Below are 19710 nucleotides of genomic sequence, written 5' to 3'. Positions count from 1 at the left end.
CCAAAGAATCTAAGCACTGAAGAATACCTTAAACAGAATCTCTCTCTTTTCATTATATTTTAGGACAGTGAAAAAAAGGGTTTTATAAATAAAATCTACGCCATCCAAGAGGTATGTGTCAGTGTCCAGAACATCCTAGATGAAGTGGCTTCCTTTGGAGAAAGGATAAAGAAGTGAGTGATGCTGCCAGTGGGCGACGGTCTTCTGGGGGAAGGGCATTTATTTGTTGCTCGGAGGGTGAAATGCCCCATTCTTGTTGGCAGGGGACATCCTTCCGGGTGATCCATTGCTCAGTTTCTTGTTATTTACTTTGTTTCTGCCAGTCTTTGGTTTCATGAAAGTTTTGTCAATTTCCTTCCTGAAATTCAGAACATATTGGTTGGAAAGAAGTCATACTTGTAGCTTTGAAGAAATAACACCGTCCTAAATTTTAGCACATTTCACAGTGAAAGACTTTGTTCCTAAATGTAATACAAATTGTGTTAGGGGAAAAAATAAAAATCCCCTCAAAAAACCCAAAACAAAACAAACCAAGCTAAGTGAGAATTCCAGGTAATTAGAACACACCTGTATTTTATTATTGTAAAAGTTGTTTTCATCAGATAACTCTAAAAATTTTTTTTTTGGTATAGCACCCTGCAAAAAATAGTCATAAATGCTTTCAAATTTGTGTATTTAAATAGTTGCAGTCATAAATATAGATGAAATGCTTTGCCATTTAGAAAATGCACAATATTTTTTTAAATTAAAATATAGAACCTGCTTTCCTTAATTTTTTTAAAATAAGGAAATATAGCTTATTGGGATCTAATATAAAATTTAAGAAACTTACATTCTTAATCTTACATATCTGTATTTCAAATTATTTTATTCATATACTTTTAAAAACTGTTTACTTATGAAAAATAAGGTATTTGCAATGATTATCTGTTAAAAATAATACTAAGGTCCCATACTACTAAAATATGTGGAAATCGGTCTATGTAATGACTGCTAACAGTCTATTCAAGAAGAGAAGCTGTTTATTTGGATAAGCCTATATTTCTCTAGTTTCATATATCTATTCATTGTTTATTATTCCTAACCAAAAGGGTTCTGCAGATGTGAATCCTTGGGCATACACAGAATTTAAAGGAGTAAATTATTTAAACTAAAGGTATAAGTCATTCCATCCAGTGTCTTTCATGTTTCAAAGGATAATGCATTTTACTTCATACAATTTTTTGTTTAATACATTTCCACATATGCATAGGTGCTGAGTTTCCACTTTCTTATACCACATTAGACAGAACAGCCTTCCTCTCCTTCCCAAATAGGTCTCTAAGCAACACTGTCTCTTTCTGAAGACTAATTCCCATATCCTTTCTTTTTCCTTATCCTTGTCCCTCTTAGTTTCAACTCTAAGAAATGTCCCCTAGTCCTCCACACCATATCCACAAAGGACAGGGTGAAGTTCTAAATTTGGGGCATTTTCCCATTGAGTGTTACTCTTTCTCTGGTTATACTGTGCACTGATACATAATAGAAACTTCCCATTTGTACCATACGTCCCTGCGTCAGCTCCAAAGTCAGGCTAGTGAATGCCCGAGTAGAAGAGACTTTCACTCTGAATGGTAGGAAGCCTCACAACAGGTGCTTGGCCAGAAAACATAATGGCCAGCTGAAAGACAGACCAGATTCTGGCCATGAGTCAGCCTAGGGGAAACCGAATTTCATAGAACTTCTGCTGAGGTGTAGGCACTGGCTTAGGACCCAGTGAGTCTTGTAGAAGCCATCTCTTCTACACAATGACCTTCTGGAAAGAAGGAAATTTTCCTGGAGCTACAAGGGATAAAAAGTAGATTCAGAAGAAATCTTTAAGTACAAAGAGAAAAGCCTCCATAATTACATCTTGTCACTAAACAACCATTCCAGAACTTTCTTGAACTGCATGTCCCTCATTTTGGGAAGATGATATTCAAGATTTAGATTCCATAGTGCAGTGTGCAGAAAAAAAAGGTGTGTGGGGGGAGTAGTCTTTCTTTTCTGACACTAGCTACACTGGTGAGGATTCTTTGCCATTTATCCTTCCAAGAGAAGAGAGGAGAACACAGGGAGCTTTCAGTGAGGCTGCCCAGAAGGAGGGTTTTGTGAGTGAAGAACCAATGTCCTCACACATGGAGGGAACAGTGTGATGAATGGCTCTGAGCTGAGCCACAGAAAAGCAAGCAGACCCTCAGCCTTCTGTTCTCTCCACAGCAGGCAGAAGCACAGAGGCAAAAGTGTGTGTAAAGGAGGGAAGGCATGATCCTTTACCTGGTGACAGTGACAGGACACTCTGGCCATGAAAGGAAAAAGACAAACAAATACAGAAAAGCCAATCCCAAGAGTTAATAAAAACAATATAATCAAAGTTATCTAGCTTTGGCTCTTTTACTAGATAAAACCATTTTAGGAAAGAATTGACCTTGAGATGCAAAAATGTGGCAACATACCAAAGGCTAAGGAATGTCTCCTGAGTATCATTCTGAGGGCCAGCATGGGAAGAAAACCTACTGAACCACCATCCTTTATTGGTTCAAAAACTGCCCTGGAAAACCCCACCCTAACTCATTACAACATACATCACCAGGAAATTAGAAGAAATAAAAACCCTAACATTTCCTGACATCTTGTACAATTTTGCATTTTCCTGAAATGTCTTTGGGGGTACTTCTTATTGCCTTACAAGAAGAAATCCCATACTTTGGACTACTTGGAGTAGATTAGCTCTAATAATATCACCTTGATTCACATAAACATGTCACCATCACCATCAGACTTCCTTGGTACGATAAAAGCTGACTCCATTTTACAAAGGGGAAATCGAGACTTAGAGAAGTTGACTCATCTAAAGTCACATAGAATCTGGGCTTTGAACACAGATCTGCTAACACCTTGGCTCTTTTCATTAAACTATGCTAAAGAGTCACTCAACATATGTTAATGCCTCTTCGGTAACTGAACCTTGGTGGGAGATTTCAAAGAATGCAATGATATGCCTTTAAATTATGAAATACATACCAAACTGTGGAGAGTCTAAACAATGTTTCTATTTTCTTTATAATGTTGTCATCCTCTCTTAAAAACTACCAGCAATTTACCATGGAAGTTCTATAGAAGGGTTAAATTCTTCTTGTCTTCATTTTTCTTTTCTTTCCCTTTTTTTCCCCACTAAATCCCTTCTTATCTCCTATTTTTTTTGTAACTTCCTCTATTTCTGTTCATTGTTCCTATTTCAGTTTTTTCTTCTGATGTTGTTTGTCAATACTCAGTCTTGTAGCCTTCCTGGGCCCTGCCCTGTTAGAATCTACTTTTTTCAGCTTCCATTCCCTCTTCAATCTTTCCAACAAATCTGCATTCCATTCACTCCTTTGCCAGCAATAATATAGGGAGAATAAGAAGCAATTTAGATTTCATTTCATAATTATCTATGTATTTCTGAGAGGAAGGAACAATGATGGAAGATGAATTTCCAAAGGCTAACTGCTCTGTTCCCCTTTTCTGACTCAGTTCTATTTGAAATATAGCTAAGGTAGGAAGTGAGAATTCCTCTAAAAATTGTAAAGTTCAGGGGTGTAAACAGCAAGTGTAAATATTTAGGTCTACAGATAATTGCTGGCAATATTTTATTTTCAGTGTGGGGAATAGTGAGACATGATAGAAGGAAGTACAGCCGGGCCATTCTTCTCTATGAAAATTTGGAAAAACAAGGCTGGGTCCAGAAGTAGAAAAATATTTTTTATTTACCATGTGGGACTCAAGTCCCCCAAGTAGTATTAATACAATGGCTTTTGGCCCTGAAGTCACCTGGGATCATCTAGTGTGGATAGTAGCAAGACCTTTTATTACTGATCCTTTAACTGGTTCCCGTGTTCATGTAATTAAGCACAGTATGACAAATTCTTGTCCTCTGATAGCCTAATACAATTGGCTTCTATTCCAGACAGAAATTCAGACTAACTAGGTGCCAAGATTCTGAGTGTGAATCACATTTATTTTTTAACTTTTGTTGGAAATGTATGAAGTGCTCAGATTGCTGATGTCTGTTAATTTTTCATTTAGTACTTTCAACTGGACTGTCCCATTTTTAAGCTGGCTGGCCATTGTAGCCCTGTGTGTGTTCACAGTCATCCTGTACTTCATTCCACTGAGATACATTGTCCTTGTCTGGGGTAAGTAAAGCCTTTTTTCTCCCCTCCCTAACTGTATTAGCTGCTAAGAACAAACTATTTTTAAGGGATGAGTTATACTGTCAGTAGTTCTCTGTATTTATGGCCATGAAGCTACTCCATGATGAAAAGAGACAGCCCAGTTAAAAATCACAACAGTATAAAGATTTAGGTCTACCTGCAAGCTGCATTTTTCTTATCTGGCACCATAGGCTCCATCATACTATAAACATGTAGCTGTGCAGATTCTTCATATATCAAAGTGTAGCTTTGTCTAGATATCACTCTGATTTATTTTCACCACTTATATACAAACAGAGGCATTTCGATCCATATGGTACATTTAGAACAATATGCTTTTTTGCTGTGGTACTTTATCTTGTGGAAGTGTATGTAAACATGATACTATGCATGGATGCCTGTTTAAGAGGTCACCTTTAGGATGCAGGAAAAGGGTCCTTAGTACTTACAGGCTGTTTTGGAACAAGAATCTGCTTTATGTGCACCAAACTAGTATGCTTCTGCAAAAGCCAATTTAAGCGTGATTTTTTCCCCTGGACCTCATTTTTAATGCAATTATGCTCCATGCCAAACAGTTAGTGTGCACCAAGATGTCTTTTAGGAGGTGGTCAGTTTAGCATTCTATTTCATAGTTAGTTTTTAAAAAAATATCTTTCATAACAAAACTCTTGGTTTGGAAAGGCAATTTTCATTCTCCTTGATCTACTAACATATGAAACTGTTACATTAATGATTATATAAACAAGACTGGTAGAAAGAGAAATCTTTACTTCCCTTTTGCCTGCATTCATATACAGCTAATTCTGCTAAACTTATACAAAATGCAAAGGACCAAAATGGACCTTTAACTTCAAAAACATCTACTTACATTGAAGGCAAAAAGATCAAAGCTAGTTTTTCATTCTTTTCAAGCCTTTTAAAGAAATATGCTGGAATAAATTGAGTAGGTGTCTCATGCTTCCAAGCTCTCCAGTTTTAAGATTCCTATGTCCCTAATTTTTTATGGTCACCTTGTCACATCTTGAGCAAGCCCTCTTACCCCTTATCATCATCACCTTTATACCCTTGGGGGGAAGGGGTGGTGGTGATATTTTTTCCTTTTCTGAATTTTCTACAATTGAAAGCAATCAACTAAGACAGCACTCTGTGCAAGAAGGAGGTATTTTCACCATGTTTTGGCATCCTATTGTATGTTCAAGCCCTCATTTTTCATTCCTTCCTCTGATATTTAAAACAGATGCTGTTTTATTGAAGGAATTAGGGTAGTATGTCACATGCAGCAACTTAGTACCTCTAACCTGTCTAGGGTCAGACCTGCCTCAGGCTTGCAGAGCCATCTCTGTTGCATAATAAAGGTGCTGAACCTCCCATTTTGTTTCCCCAGGTTCTCAGAAACTGCAGCCCATGGCAGACATCTGGTTATATAACCTGGGGTGGCCTCACTGGCTAGCTGTCTTAAAAGCAATTTTTAGAGAATGTGTTTGGGCCTCTCGTTTCATCAAATTAAATTTTAAAAGAACAGTATTCTTTTAGTGGCAGGTGATTGCTGAAATATCAACTCGAAATTTAAGACATAGGTCTCACATTAGGAGGCAGAAGCCAAAATTAAGTTTCCAAAAGTTTATTCTAACATGAACTCCCGAAATAAGAGTCTAGATGTTCTAGTTCTACATCTCAGTTTTCATCATTGCTGATTCTATGTAAAGCCATTTATTTTTTCTAAAAATTATTTTTCATTTCAGGGCATTTTGAAAAAAAAATCAAGGTCATGTATTTTCTAAATATTTCATTTGCATAATAGCTTCTCCCTATTTTCAAAAGGTACACATTTTTAAAAAGAGGAAATCAGGAAATCAGACCTCCTGCTTTAAAGACAACCCCAATCCAAGGGAGATGTAGCTCCAGTGGTTGAATGTCTGCTTCCCATGTTTGAGGTCCTGGGTTCATTGTCTAGCACCTCTAGAAAAAAGACAATCCTAATTCAAAACATAGGAAGTTTCATCATGGATAAATGAAAACTTGTAGTCTGACAGAAAAAACAAGTCATCTCAATGCTCTTTCCTGCTTGATACTCCTCACCCACTTTGTTTCCCAAATAAACAACCTTTCCTGCTTGGAAGAAACTACACAGAAAGAAAAGGGACTGAAAAGGAAAGGCAGGGAAGGGAAGAGAAGAGGAAAAATGAGAGGAAACAGAAAACTGGGAAAGGAGAGAGAGAGGACATGGGTTTATCGATTTGTTCAGTCAAGGTTGAGAAGCAGTTAGATCTTCAAGTCACTGTAACATTTTTGCTGGAAATGTGCTCTCTTTAACAAGATGATAGTTTCCAAACTTTGGAGATTTTAATAATGTGTGATCTATCACTTTTTCAGGTATTAATAAATTTACAAAGAAGCTTCGGAGTCCATATGCAATTGATAACAATGAACTACTTGACTTTCTTTCTAGAGTCCCTTCAGATGTACAAGTGGTATGTAGGTTTCATTACTATTTTAATGTAGTATGACATTGGGTTTTAACTTTTATGTCCTTTTAATTTCAAAGGTTTTAGATGAGCCAGATAAAGTTAACAAAGTCTGTAGTAAATTTTGCCATTCAGGAATTTAGGTCATTTGGGATACTATCCAAGAAATTATAAAGAAGAATGTTTGGGGAATGGGAGAATGAGAGGGAGTTGCATAAAGAGCCTACTAGGTCCCTCCAGGAGAATCCTCCTTCAGGTAAGGTTCAGCTGCAGTTTGTGAAGGAGACTGCCTTGAGTCACCATTATCTGAGGGAAGGATATACAAATATTAGATAATGTAAGTAGTATGTGTTAGTGGACATTTAGGAGAAAACACCTCTTTCCAAAATTTGCATGAATAAGTGCGTTTTAAGGCTAAGCAGAACTATTTTAGAGATCACTGAGGGGAGAAAGGTGACTCCTTTTTGAAGACTGGGTGTATCGCAAAAATTCTTTGAAAACCTTTGAGGTTAATGCGCATTAACCACACATTATTTTCAGAGTAAAATTAAACTAAAAAAAAAATTCAAAACCTAGAAGATGGATTGCAGGGACACCTTTCCCCCGTGTTTCTTTGTGTTGGCCTGATAAGGTTAATTTTGAGTTTTTGATTAGGTATAAGACAAGAGGATGGGCTGGATGGAGATTAAGACTGTTAAACACGCCAACAATTTGCAAAGAATCATTATCCAGCACTTCAAATCACTTGAAATGGTTTTGCTTTTAACATGTGTTATAGACAGTGAAGACCCCAGCCTATTCCAAAGTTCACATCAGGGCTCTTATGTAGTTTCTGGCGGGCTTTCCCTTCTGACTCAAGCTCTATAATTCTATTGTTTTCTGCCTCTCAGCTGCAGATCCCATACAGAGTGAGCACATTCCCTCCCATACACTCAACCCCCCCAGCATAATTTCTCATTCCTTGGCTTTCCCTTCCTTTGCCAGAAAGTAGCCACCTGACCAGTCTTTCTCTGAACTCTGTTTAAACAGGTGCAGTACCAAGAACTGAAACCAGATCCTTCTCATAGCCCATGTAAAAGGAAGAAAAACAATCTTGGCTAGCCAGCTCCAAGCACTGAGGAGACCAGCATCTGTTTGGGGGAGATAAAAGAAAAAGCCCTCAGCCTCAGCAGCATTTCCTTTCTTTCTGCTTTTTATTTATTTTGCCTTTTTATCATGATCAAGAGAATTTGTAAATAGTGTACAAAGGCATATGTCTTTGAAAATATACTTCCATTGTACAGAATCAATTTGATAAAGGTTTAGCTACTGCTGTGTGAAAGTCTTATTAGCTGTGGATAATAAAACAGGCTGAAAAAAACACGAATGTATGAATGATAACATTGGAAGAGACACACTTCTCTAATTAACAAATGGAAGAACCAGAATATTAAATGCTCAACTATGTTCTGATTAAATCTACACAAAATGTAAATGTCAATTTGAATTTAGCTTTTTTTTTATGTGACTATTTTTTATTTGAAAAGTAATCCATTATAGTTTTCTATGTTTTATATATTTTAATAGGGGGGTAAGTCCTAAAACCTGAATAATGGAATGGAGGCATTTCAGTTTAACATAGATTCTGACTTCAGATACTGACATTCGCTTCCTTACAAATTATTTAGATATGACTAGGCCGATTTTAAGCTGAGTGAAGGTATCTTCATCTCTTCAAGAGAATCTTCAACATTCAAATTCTATAAAGAAAACTTTCAAACCTTCTATCATTCCATCTAAAATATTAAGTACTGCCAGGTTTATAAATTATTGCCTATCTGAACTTTTATACCTACCACTTCTTTAATTTATACTGTGTTAGCAAATTTGCAACCTAGTTCAAGTGTCAAAATACTAGCAAACTAAATATGTATGCTTTTGGTGTCAGATTATGCCTTTGTGCATCTAAAGATATTTAATACTCAAGTGTTCTCACACACAAAAAAGTGCTTTCTCATTAGGTTACTGAAATGCTTTAATGCATACTATGATTTTTGTTATTAGTGTGAATTTTAACGTAGAGGAGAATGCAGTGTGTGCTAAGTGATATGATATGCCAGTGTTTTATTACATTCATTTATGGAAAAAAATAATCATTAATATGAATGCATGAAAGTGTTTTGTAAAATAAACAGCTTATGGGGAGGGGGTTTACCTTTAAAAAATGTTTCACTACTTACCATAGAATCTCTACTTAAAATTGCATTTCCAAGACTCACGATTGTTTTTGTATCTAACTCCCTGGTATATTAAGAGCATACTCTGGTGAGGGAAATCATTTGGTGAGAATGTCTCACCTCCCTGATTTGATAAGGGATAAAGCTTGTTGAAATTGCTGCAGACAATGTTTTGCACTACTTTATTAATAGACTAGGATGGGGGTTATACTGGCTATTTTAAAGGGACAAGTTGGAAAAATGTGGAAAAGCTGGAAGCAAGAAATATATATTTCACTCTAAAGGAAGAGTCTTTAAAAATAAATTTAATCTCATCAAAACTGATTTTTAAAGTATTTTTATTTTAAAGATATGTTGTTAAATACTGTTTCTTATGATAAAACTATTTTGACCTGTTTATACACGATGCTTGAAGAATGTCAATTAAATTCCCTTTCTACAGAAAGGCTTTGACCTCAATATGCTTTATTTAGCACATAATGTTTATAATGACATGCTTACATCTGCATACCATCACTGTTGCTAAGGCATATTATACCATGAATGAAGTTACTAAAGAAACTTTATTGATGGGACAATTTGAAATAACATTTGATTATACCTAGTGTGAGATTTGTTTTGTGCTCACAGTGTCTATCCAGGTGTCTTAAATGTCTGATATTCTACAATCTCAGATGTACCTAGTGGATAGTAACCATTAACAGATGACCAATTCCTATTTGTTTCATTGTATTGAATTTCAGATGTTTAGTTCAATGGTAATGTTGACTATACGTTCACTGCATTAAATACAAAAGAAAATAATCTTTTCTAAGTATAATCAGTCGTCCTTTCTCTTCTTTCTCCCTACCTCCCTTTTTTTTGGTGGTTGAAGGGAAGAGTGATGGGTGATTATGTGCTTATTCTTATGACACTTAGAGAAATCCAGATTTGGTTCTGATGACCAAGACTTTTCCTGGAACCCTGGCTTGTATGAAACTCAGTATCTTTGAAGGGGTAAGCATCCAGAAGCTGCAAGAGTAAGAGCTACCTTGAGGGATGAAAGGAAAACTCAGGGGAATCTTCATTGCTTTTAGTAACTACTACATTCACAGACAGAAAATAGAGATTGGTAGAATTGTAACAATTTCTTCCCCTTCACATAAGGTACAATTTTGCCTTTTGAGAGTAGCCTGATTTGCCTTGGTTTTGAGAGTTTTGCAATGTAAATATTTCAAGAGTTCTCTAGCTAAGAGATTGAATGAAATTCAACATGTATTTGGACTGCTAAATACAGTCACTGTGAACTACTGAATACATTCCTCAATATCTTTTAGTAAGTAAATTCATTGGTCACTATATTCATATTCCATGCTGTTAATTATAATGATTCATAAGAAATGTGTATTTGTTTCTCCACCTATAAAAAGAACATAGTACTTCTAGTACATTTTGGAACTCTTTCACAGACTCAAATTGATAGGTTCTGTATGGATTCCAAATTATTCCTCATCCATTCTGCAGCACATATATATCTGCAGTAGGAAAATTTGAAAATCTGCATTAGGATTCTCTAAATAACTTTGCTTTGTGATATATTTGAACACCCACTGTATGACTTGCCCAGTCATAGGCAATGGTCAAACCAATAATGGTATAGTAAAACCAAACCTGGAGCTGAAGTTGAGTGAAAAAATTTAATAAGTTTCCAAAAGTAGCTCTTACAGAGTTTTTATTTTGTATTTTCAAGTGAAGAAAAATTCAGGAGTTTTTCTCGATATATTTTTGCCTCTAATGGTAAAAGTAGTCTACCTTTGTATTAAGCCTTTTCAATAGGCTTTTAATTTCAGTTTACATACTTGTTAAATGTGCCTAAAAATTCATGTTTTTGAGTTTTGTACTTACCAACAACAACAAAAAAATATATAAGACAGGCGATGCTACAGAAATAAAAATAGAGAGAGCCACCATTATATTTCTTGGAAAAGTCTCAGGTATTACTAGGCTGATGCTTATCTAAATTCTAGAACTTTAAGTACCTGTATGTGTGTTTCTGAACAGACTATTCATTGGTTTGATTAGAGCGGGGGTTCTTAACAAGGGGTCCACAGACCACCCAGGGTCCAAGGAAAGATTTCAGGGGGTCTGTGAATTTAAATTGAAAAAGATCAACTTATTATATTTATTTTCTCTGACCTCTAACTGAAATCTAGCATTTCCTTCACTTATTTTTCAATTTTTAATTCTTTTAATTTTTGTCTTTATTTTTTTAATGTTACATTAAAAAAAATGAGGTCCCCATATACCCCCCCATCCCCCTTACCCCCCTCCTCCCCCCATAACAACAACCTCCTCCATCATCATGAGACATTCATTGCACTTGGTGAACACATCTCTGAGCACCGCTGCACCTCATGGTCAATGGTCCACACCATAGCTCACACTCTCCCACATTCCACCCAGTGGGCCATGGGAGGACATACAATGTCCAGTAACTGTCCCTGCAGCACCACCCAGGACAACTCCAAGTCCCGAAAACGCCCCCACATCTTATCTCTTCCTCCCACTCCCTACCCCCAGCAGCCACCATGGCCACTTTCTCCACACCAATGCCACATTTTCTTTGATTACTAATCACTATAGTTCATGAATAGAATATCAGTAAGTCCACTCTAATCCATACTCTATTCCTCCATCCTGTGGACCCTGGAATGGTTGTGTCCACTCCACATCTATGTCAAGAGGGGGCTTAGATTCCACATGGATGCTGGATGCAATAAATTACAGTAGTATTCATTTCACCTGACTGGCAAAGGGGTCCAAGGAACTATAAAGGTTAACAACCTCTGAATTAGAGAATCTAGAATCAGCCTTTCTAATTGCTCTGTAGAGTATGAATTAAAACCACATTAAAAAAAATAATGAATTCTTAAAATAGTGTCCTTTCAATTACAATTCCCATCACAGATGGTTAGTGTAATTCACTGAAGAAAACATAAAATATCCTTTTTTTTTCTTGGGGAAAATGTTATTCCCTTGTGCCTCAGTTTCTATGTTAATACAGTGGCTATCACTTCATATGACTTTTTCCAGCCGAATCTCTGAGATTTAAGAAATATCAATGAAAATCTTTCATTATGTAAGAGTACTATGCAACCATAAACCATTAAATAACCAAACTATTCACATGCTGTAGGAACTAAAAACACCACAAAAAATTTGCTGGAATTTAGTGGATCAAGGGATCTGGATTAAGAATCAAAAAAATATGAAATATCAAATATAGAATTGGTCTCATATGAGCTTACATTTATGGGGCTCTTCCTTCACATTCTAAACTTAAAAAAAAAAAAAAGTAGTAGTCTATCGCATGCACCAGTAGTATATTTTTAAGTACACTTAGGTTTTTTATTTATGTCGGCTCCTTCTGTGTCTCTCTGTTCTAGTGAACCAATAGTGTATTAAGTGTATTAAACTAAAAGTATTATTTGTATTGGGGAAAACAGAAATGGTGTAGGTAAGTAGTTGTGCAAAACGTGTGAAATCTCAATGTAAATTTCCCCTGCTTCTAATTTCTTAAATGTGCCTTCAAAAGAGAAAAGGAGTGGCCAACTACCTACTCAAAGACAAGATTCAAAATGGCATGAATCACTTTGTAGCATTTTATTTTGCTAGAGTTCAAATGGTAAAAGGTTCGGAGTAAATGTAAATTCAGAAAGAAAGGAATACACCTGGCCCCAATCATAAATTGTCTTTTGCATTATTGGAGATAAACCCAAGGCAACACTACAGGGTTAGTCAGAGACAGCTGGACTACAGATAAGCAGTCGGGAAGGAAATGCTAAAATTTGCCCCAACTTCAGAGATCCCCTTTAAGCTACTCAGAGGACTGGAAACTAAACTCTCCATCAATCCCCACAAAGCATTCTTACCTTTATGAAGCACAATAGTGATTATGACAATTACGTCAAAACCTGTGTGTAACTAGCAATACTACAACCATGGAAAATAATTTATTAGTATAAACAACTAATAAACTCTTAGAAAAATTTTACAAAGGTAAAAATGTATATTACCTATTATACAGGGAGTGATAATGTTTGTGATTTTTATCATCTTGTTTGGTATAATACTGGGGTAACTACCACCACCTTCTGACTACCTTAAAACAACTTTACTCCTTCCTTATCTTTGGAAATTCTTACAAATTCAGTTTCCATTAACATAAAACAGAGACAGAGCAAAACAGCAGGGCCTTTGAAGCACATGGAAACCCACTCAGACAAGTCAAATACTATGCATGCTTAAAGAAGCAGTTTTTTTACCTTTAGTATTTTTTTTTTAAGATACATAATGGCACAAAATGTTACATTAAAAAATATAAGAAGTTCTCATATACCGCACTTCACACACCCCCAGTCTTCCCACATCGACAACTTTTCATTAGTGTGGTACATTCATTACATTTGATGAGTACATTTTGGAGCACTGCTACACAGCAGGGGTTATAGTTTATGTTGTAGTTTACATTCTCTCCAAGTCCATTCAAAAGAAAAAAGTTTTTAAATAGACTAATGTGGTCTTCCATTTTATTTGTCTGACGTTGATGAACATTACCTTTTTTTTGACATTTTATTTTTTTAATTTAAAAAATTTTTTTAATTTATTGAAGTATATCACTCATACATAAATAAGTGTATAATAGTTGTGAACTTACAAAACAAGCATATATAACATCATACAGGACTCATGACTCACCCTACCACCAATAACTTGCACTGTTGTTAAACCTTTTTAACTAATGATTAAATTTAGAGCGCTGTCAAAATATTACTACTAAACAAAGTATTTTCCCCAACCAATCCTATTATCTATATATCATTTATTTATGAACATACATAAACAATTAAGTGCATAGTAAAAATTGTGAACTTACAATGCAGACATGCATAACATCATACAGGGGTCCCATACATCAACCCTCTGAACATTACATTTTAAATTTCCTTGTAGGAAAAATGCAAAACTTGTATTTTTAGAAATAGGGAAAAACTTTAAGTCATAAAACATCTGGTACTTGGTCATTTAACTAAATCAGGAAAAATGACTATTGTGGAGTGGGGTATCAGACACATACCATCCATTCTTGTGGCACTATGATACTAATAGAAAGAGCACACAAATACTTGATCGCCCATGACCCTCATATACTTTATCTTCCATGACTGTGATGTGACAACAACCTTGACAAGCAGGTGAGAAATCTTACCAAAAAAATGGATTGATGTCCTACTCTCCAGTTGCAGAGTATGTATCCAATGCATTAATATAAAACAATGACAGATATAATGTATTTTAAATTATAATACTTGAAACAGTACCTTAGAAGCAGCCAATTTCCTGGCCTTCACAAAAGAGGTACAAAATAACATGCTCTCGAGAACAGTGGCAAGGCATTTCCACTCAGAATTCTCAGAATGCAAGGCTGGCTGTTTGTATCTGCATTAATGTTGTAAATAATAAACCTTATAAAGTGGATTTTTTTCAAGACCTATGATAGGAAAAAAATTCCCAATTTAATAACACAGTAGTGAATGCCCTTCAAAGGCATTTATAATCTTTATAAATGTAACCATCATTAATCCTACCAGTTTCTTGGGTTTTTTTGTGTGTGTTTAATCTGAGAAGACCCATCAGAAAACAAGTAATTCATGTTCCATGAGTATTTCTAAAATAAGAAAAGGCTGATAGTGATATGTTGTCATGACTCCACATAGTATCCTCGTGAAAAAGTTTAATCTTTAACAAATGAAGAATTCTACTAGAGTAATCACTCCCCACCCCCACCCCCACTATGGTTAGAACCTGCTTTAAAGTGGCTTAAAATTGAGAAGACTGAAGGAAGCATTTCAGTAAAGCAGTAAACCAGAGTCACTCTCAAAGGAGAGGCCTATAGTCCTATGTATTATTTGAGGTTTGCATTAGATACAGTGTTACCTTGAAGAAAAACGATGTATTTTAAGGCTGCAGTTCATATTTTTAAAAGATTCCCGTTTAAATTTTTAAGACAATTTTAGGAAAATTTGAAGACTGATTTTGACTTGGATTAAGAGTATTACTTTTACGAATACATTTGTTACTGACATCATAATAAATATAAAAAAATGTTACAAAGAGACTTGGAGAAGTGAAAATAAATATTTAGAATTCTATCACAACTACCAGTAGCTATGTATTTACTTCCTCTTTACAAAGAGGAAGTAAATTTTAATTACAGTTAAACAGTTTCTATGTCTAATTAGGGAACCACTTCAACCACTTTAAACAAATGGCTTTCTTCCTTAAGTACATTTCCCTCGAATAACATGACTGAATATGAAGTTACAGTATTTTGAAAAGGTCTGAAAGAACTGAAAAGAAATTAGAAATTTAGATTTGCCTAACCTTGAGGAAAGAACTGGGTATCACTAGTCCAAAATAGGCTATTTCTGATGGTATTATTAAAACTGACATTTTTATCATTCTTTGCTTCTGATTGAGATTGAGCTAAAATAACCTTCCTCAAAACAATTATCTGGATCCTTGGTTATTGAACATTATTTAAAAATTTTCAAATACAGTTTACTTCTAAGATTAGATTTGTCTATATGCCTTTGATTTCATACCTTCACTAACTTCTCAATCAATGCATCAAACAGCACGTAGAAATCTTTACCCTCTTGATTCCTTTAAACAAGAATGAGTGCTAAGCACTTTTCCCCTAATCCCCTTGCCTAATTATCTTTACAATTCTGCTTTTAAGTTTTTGCAGAAAGCTCTTTAAAATGCATGTTTTAATTCTACTGAATTTTATTTATTGCTCTGTAATTTTGACTCTGCACTATAAAAGAGAAACAATGCAAAGGAGAAACATCTTTTGGATAAATTCAGATACCCAAGATATACACAAACAAATACAACTATTGTAAATCAAACAATTCTGGTCATTAGGAAAATTTATCAGAGTCATGACATAACCCACTGCTGACCCATCCTTTAAGTTGAGATATCACTGACAACAAAGTAAGTTCTTTTATCTGATTAATGATTGTTCCAACATGTCATTTGGGGACAGCAGAATGGAGAGGCAGTGGTAATTTTTGTTCATCTACCATCAAGATTAATGATAGTACGTTAGGTGTAAATTCAAAACTGGATTCCAGATTTTTCAGTTTAGTATACTTACCTGCTGGAAGAGCTAAGTACATCTTTTTCCAAAACTCTCCAAAGAAATTAGTCACTTTCTAGTAATGTTTAACAACCCATTATGTATTAATATCCACTTGCTCAAATTTAGATGTTTGAGGAAGAAAGGGGATTAGAAGAGATATGGTTAACATTCTAAAAAAAAATTGGGGGCAATGATAAAAAACAAAACAAAACAAAAAATTTGGAGCAAATATTTCAATTCTCACTGGAAAGAGCTACTTATAGATACTATTTATAGATAAATGACTTTTTTGGGTAATTTTAAAAGGTCAAAATATTGACTTTTTAAAAGGCAATATTATATCCTATAATTTATATATTACATACATACAAATAATATTATATACTTAAGGAATATTGTTTGTATAATAACTGAGCATTAGTCACTTTGCTGACTTAATTTTGTTGGATATTAATTCAGTAAGTAATTTAAAGATCCAGAAAAGAGTTCACTATACTTTTTTTTTAAAAGAAAAAAATATATATCTTCAACAGCAAAGAGACAAATTCTAAAAAAAACTACTAGTATCTAGTACTAAGGATTGTATTTCAAGTTGTTTTTTAAACATGTTTATTTATAACCAAAACTAAATATCTACAAGTAAAAAAAAAAAACAGTAACAAATTCAAATGTATACAAGATTGCAACCAGCTTATAAACAAAAGTACTCCCACATAGCAGATTCTTTTGTGACAAAAAGCTAATTATTTAGCTTTATGTTTGGTAAACTTAAGCTTGTTTTTCAAACAATTTAATAGAATTTTTTCCCCTCCCACAACTCACATAAATTCATATGCCTCAAGAAAAAGGATGTGTTTGAAACTTTGTTGCTTGGTGCTTTCACAAACTGGAAAACATGAAATAATTATCTTTCAGATATTCTTTAAGATTAGCATTTATTACAGTGGGCAAACTCTTCAAACATCAAATGATCAATAACATTATAAATTACTCTTATAAGATCTTTTATTTTCTCTGAAAAGGTTGTGTTTGAGTAGAACTTGCAGAATCTTGAAAGAGGTATGTTGGAATAAAATAAAGTACCACCATAACCCTTTTTAATTAATTTTAGTCTAATAATGTCTAATTCTGTATCAGAGCAAATAGACACCAAAGTACATCCTTCCCCCTAATTCATTTTAATCTATAAGGTGAGTTTTTTGATACCATTTTTTGATTATCAAGGCAAGTTAACTATTCCACAGTCTCCAGTTTTGACATCACCAGGTACAACCTAATTCTAATAATGGCATCACTGACCTTTCTAACTCAATCCACATTTGTTATAAAAACAATTATCATGCCTAGCTTTGCAAATTCCACGTCACAGAGGTGCTAGTGGTGTGGAAGCTCCGTGTTAAGTGCCTGAGGGAAAGAATGCCTCATGTCACTCAAAGATGATCCCTTTCTACCGATCAAGGAGCAGCAGTGACAGGCTCTCATCAAATTCAGCACTTACTGGATAGTTTGTAAAAGTTTATAGAATACTCATTCCACAAATAATTTTTCATGTGAAGGTACTCATCTAATTTAACTTCCTATAAGAGCATAAATAAAAAAAGGCAAGCATTTCCAGAAAGTTATAAAGTATGCTTGCATTGATGCATTTGAGTTTGCCTAGGAATAGATACCAGTTCACTAAGATTTAAAAAATAAACCCCATGTTCTAGCCTCTCTAAAATAACACCGGTAAAATACTATTGATCAAAGGATTAAATGAGCAGACTCCTGAATACTCATAGGACTTAAAAACCTAAAACATAACACCAATTATTACTACAAACTTTCAAAAACATACAAAACTGAAATTGCTTTTTCAACAGCCTATACTAAAGACTATAAAACTAATAATATTTAAGCTTGGTTTTACTTCTCAGACTAACCCATGTTGATTACTTCATTATACAAACAAACTATCAGCCTTTCCTCCTTTTCGTATGGTTAGCCCCTGTCAAGCACAATGCTCAGCATATAGAGTTCAATAAATGCTGAGTTCAAAATATTTATTAATTTCACATTTGACATATACAGGATAAAAGTTTTTCCTCTTGGAGTTAGTACAATGACAGAAATGTATATACTTGGGCCACTTTATTCTGCATAGTAAAATTAAGAACTAACAAGCTATAGAACTTTAACTTCATAGAGACCCTTTCTAAAAACTGCCAGTGAACAGTCTAAAATCTTTCTACATTCCAAATTATATATTTTGTTGGGGGTTTGCATGGGGGAAAGCTGAATGAATCTTAAAAGCTCTGAAATCTCTTTCAAGGCTTTACTTACATTCTAACAAGGGATCTTATGGGCATTTAAAAATTTTTTTTTATTTTAACAATTCCATAGAATAATGATATCAAATCTGGCAGTGTACACTGAATAGCATTACTCAACCTTGCCTTCAGCTGACGTTCAGAAGCCTACAATTAAAAGGCCAGGTCTCAGAAAGACTACGAATTTTGTTATATTTATTTAGAATTTCTATCTTCCTCTACATCTAAGATAGATTTAAGGCAATTCTATATTTTCTAAAATAAATATAACAAATAATATTGGAAATGAAGTTTCTTGTTTTAGGTTCAAATCCATATACATTTACTGGTATTAAAAACCAGGCCCTCAGAACATGTTTGCCAAACTGGACTTCTGAGAAAGTACGAAACTGTGCAATGATAACTTCATAAACATAGAGACCTCAATGGCACTGGCATGTTCCCTATCTCATATCATTGTGGCTTGTAGAAATTGATAGAACAGTCAGCTATGAAATATTATTACTAACTGCAACTAAAAGGCAATGTTTCTTATAAACATCTAACCATAATGTTGATTACTTTATTACACAACTTAAGGAATTATTACTAATTTCAGCGAAAGGCTAGATAAATACACATACTATATTTATAACCAAAAAGTGGAGGGAAGAGGTAGAAAGAAAGCACCATTTCTTAAGTACCATATAATGTGATAGGCTAACTAAATTTTATAATGACAAGGATATCTGTCATTACCATTTGACTGGTAAGAAAACCAAAGCTCAACAAGGAACTTGCCTTATAATTACGTAATAACAAACTACACATTGATTTGAAACTGTCTACATTAAATCAAAGCCTATGTTTTTTAAGTTTATATTAGCTGACGAAGCAAACCAAACATTATCCCAGATGCCTTTACATTACAAGTCATGTAAAGTGGCCACTCCTTGGAATATAAATGTTCTTATTCATGTTCTAGGGAAGCATTTTACTCCCTTTGGAGTATTTTAATGTCCCTTAATCTCCACTGCACCATCTTTTGATACTCTGGCATATTAAGTAAATATTAAAAAGGATTGGTTTGATATCAAATCTGAAGTCTAAATAGCAACAACTAATATTTCTTACAGTATCTGTAAAAATATTACTGATTTAAAAGTATAGAAGAAAACCTTGATTTTTTATTCAGAGCAGATATATTAATGTAGCAGTTTTCAATGTAGATTATGAACCCAGTAATAAAACACTGAGTATTTGTATCTTGTAAGATCTGTTTCTAAGATAAAACTAAAGTATGCTTCTTTAGCAGATTAATTGCTGTCAGATCACCACTTT

The 19710-nt window shown here is 34.4% G+C and overlaps 1 protein-coding gene and 1 long non-coding RNA gene across 13 annotated transcripts in view; one reads left to right on the top strand and one right to left on the bottom strand.

The window, feature by feature from the left end:
* The window catches only part of MCTP1 (multiple C2 and transmembrane domain containing 1), a 568532-nt gene extending 558820 nt beyond the window's left edge, over positions 1 to 9712 (top strand). For 9 of the 12 annotated variants that reach the window (XM_058276318.1, XM_058276312.1, XM_058276306.1 and 6 more), the window contains 4 exons: positions 64 to 173; positions 4084 to 4193; positions 6585 to 6682; positions 7706 to 9712. In XM_058276318.1, the coding sequence (XP_058132301.1) occupies positions 64 to 173; positions 4084 to 4193; positions 6585 to 6682; positions 7706 to 7777 (390 nt within the window). In that variant the 3' untranslated portion in view covers positions 7778 to 9712. The remainder of the gene's footprint in view (positions 1 to 63; positions 174 to 4083; positions 4194 to 6584; positions 6683 to 7705) is intronic. The other 3 variants (XR_011646260.1, XR_011646259.1, XR_011646258.1) reach the window with 1 other exon arrangement.
* Positions 41 to 19646, bottom strand: LOC139436846 (uncharacterized). Its single transcript, XR_011646265.1, has 2 exons — positions 14253 to 19646; positions 41 to 358 (listed from the first exon to the last, which is right to left on the bottom strand). It is a non-coding gene; the product is annotated as an uncharacterized lncRNA (long non-coding RNA).
* Positions 19647 to 19710: the final 64 nt, after the last annotated feature.

Source organism: Dasypus novemcinctus, chromosome 2 (genome assembly GCF_030445035.2).
Source record: "Dasypus novemcinctus isolate mDasNov1 chromosome 2, mDasNov1.1.hap2, whole genome shotgun sequence".
Classification (NCBI taxonomy): domain Eukaryota; kingdom Metazoa; phylum Chordata; class Mammalia; order Cingulata; family Dasypodidae; genus Dasypus; species Dasypus novemcinctus.
This window is presented reverse-complemented; position numbering and strand designations above follow the sequence as displayed.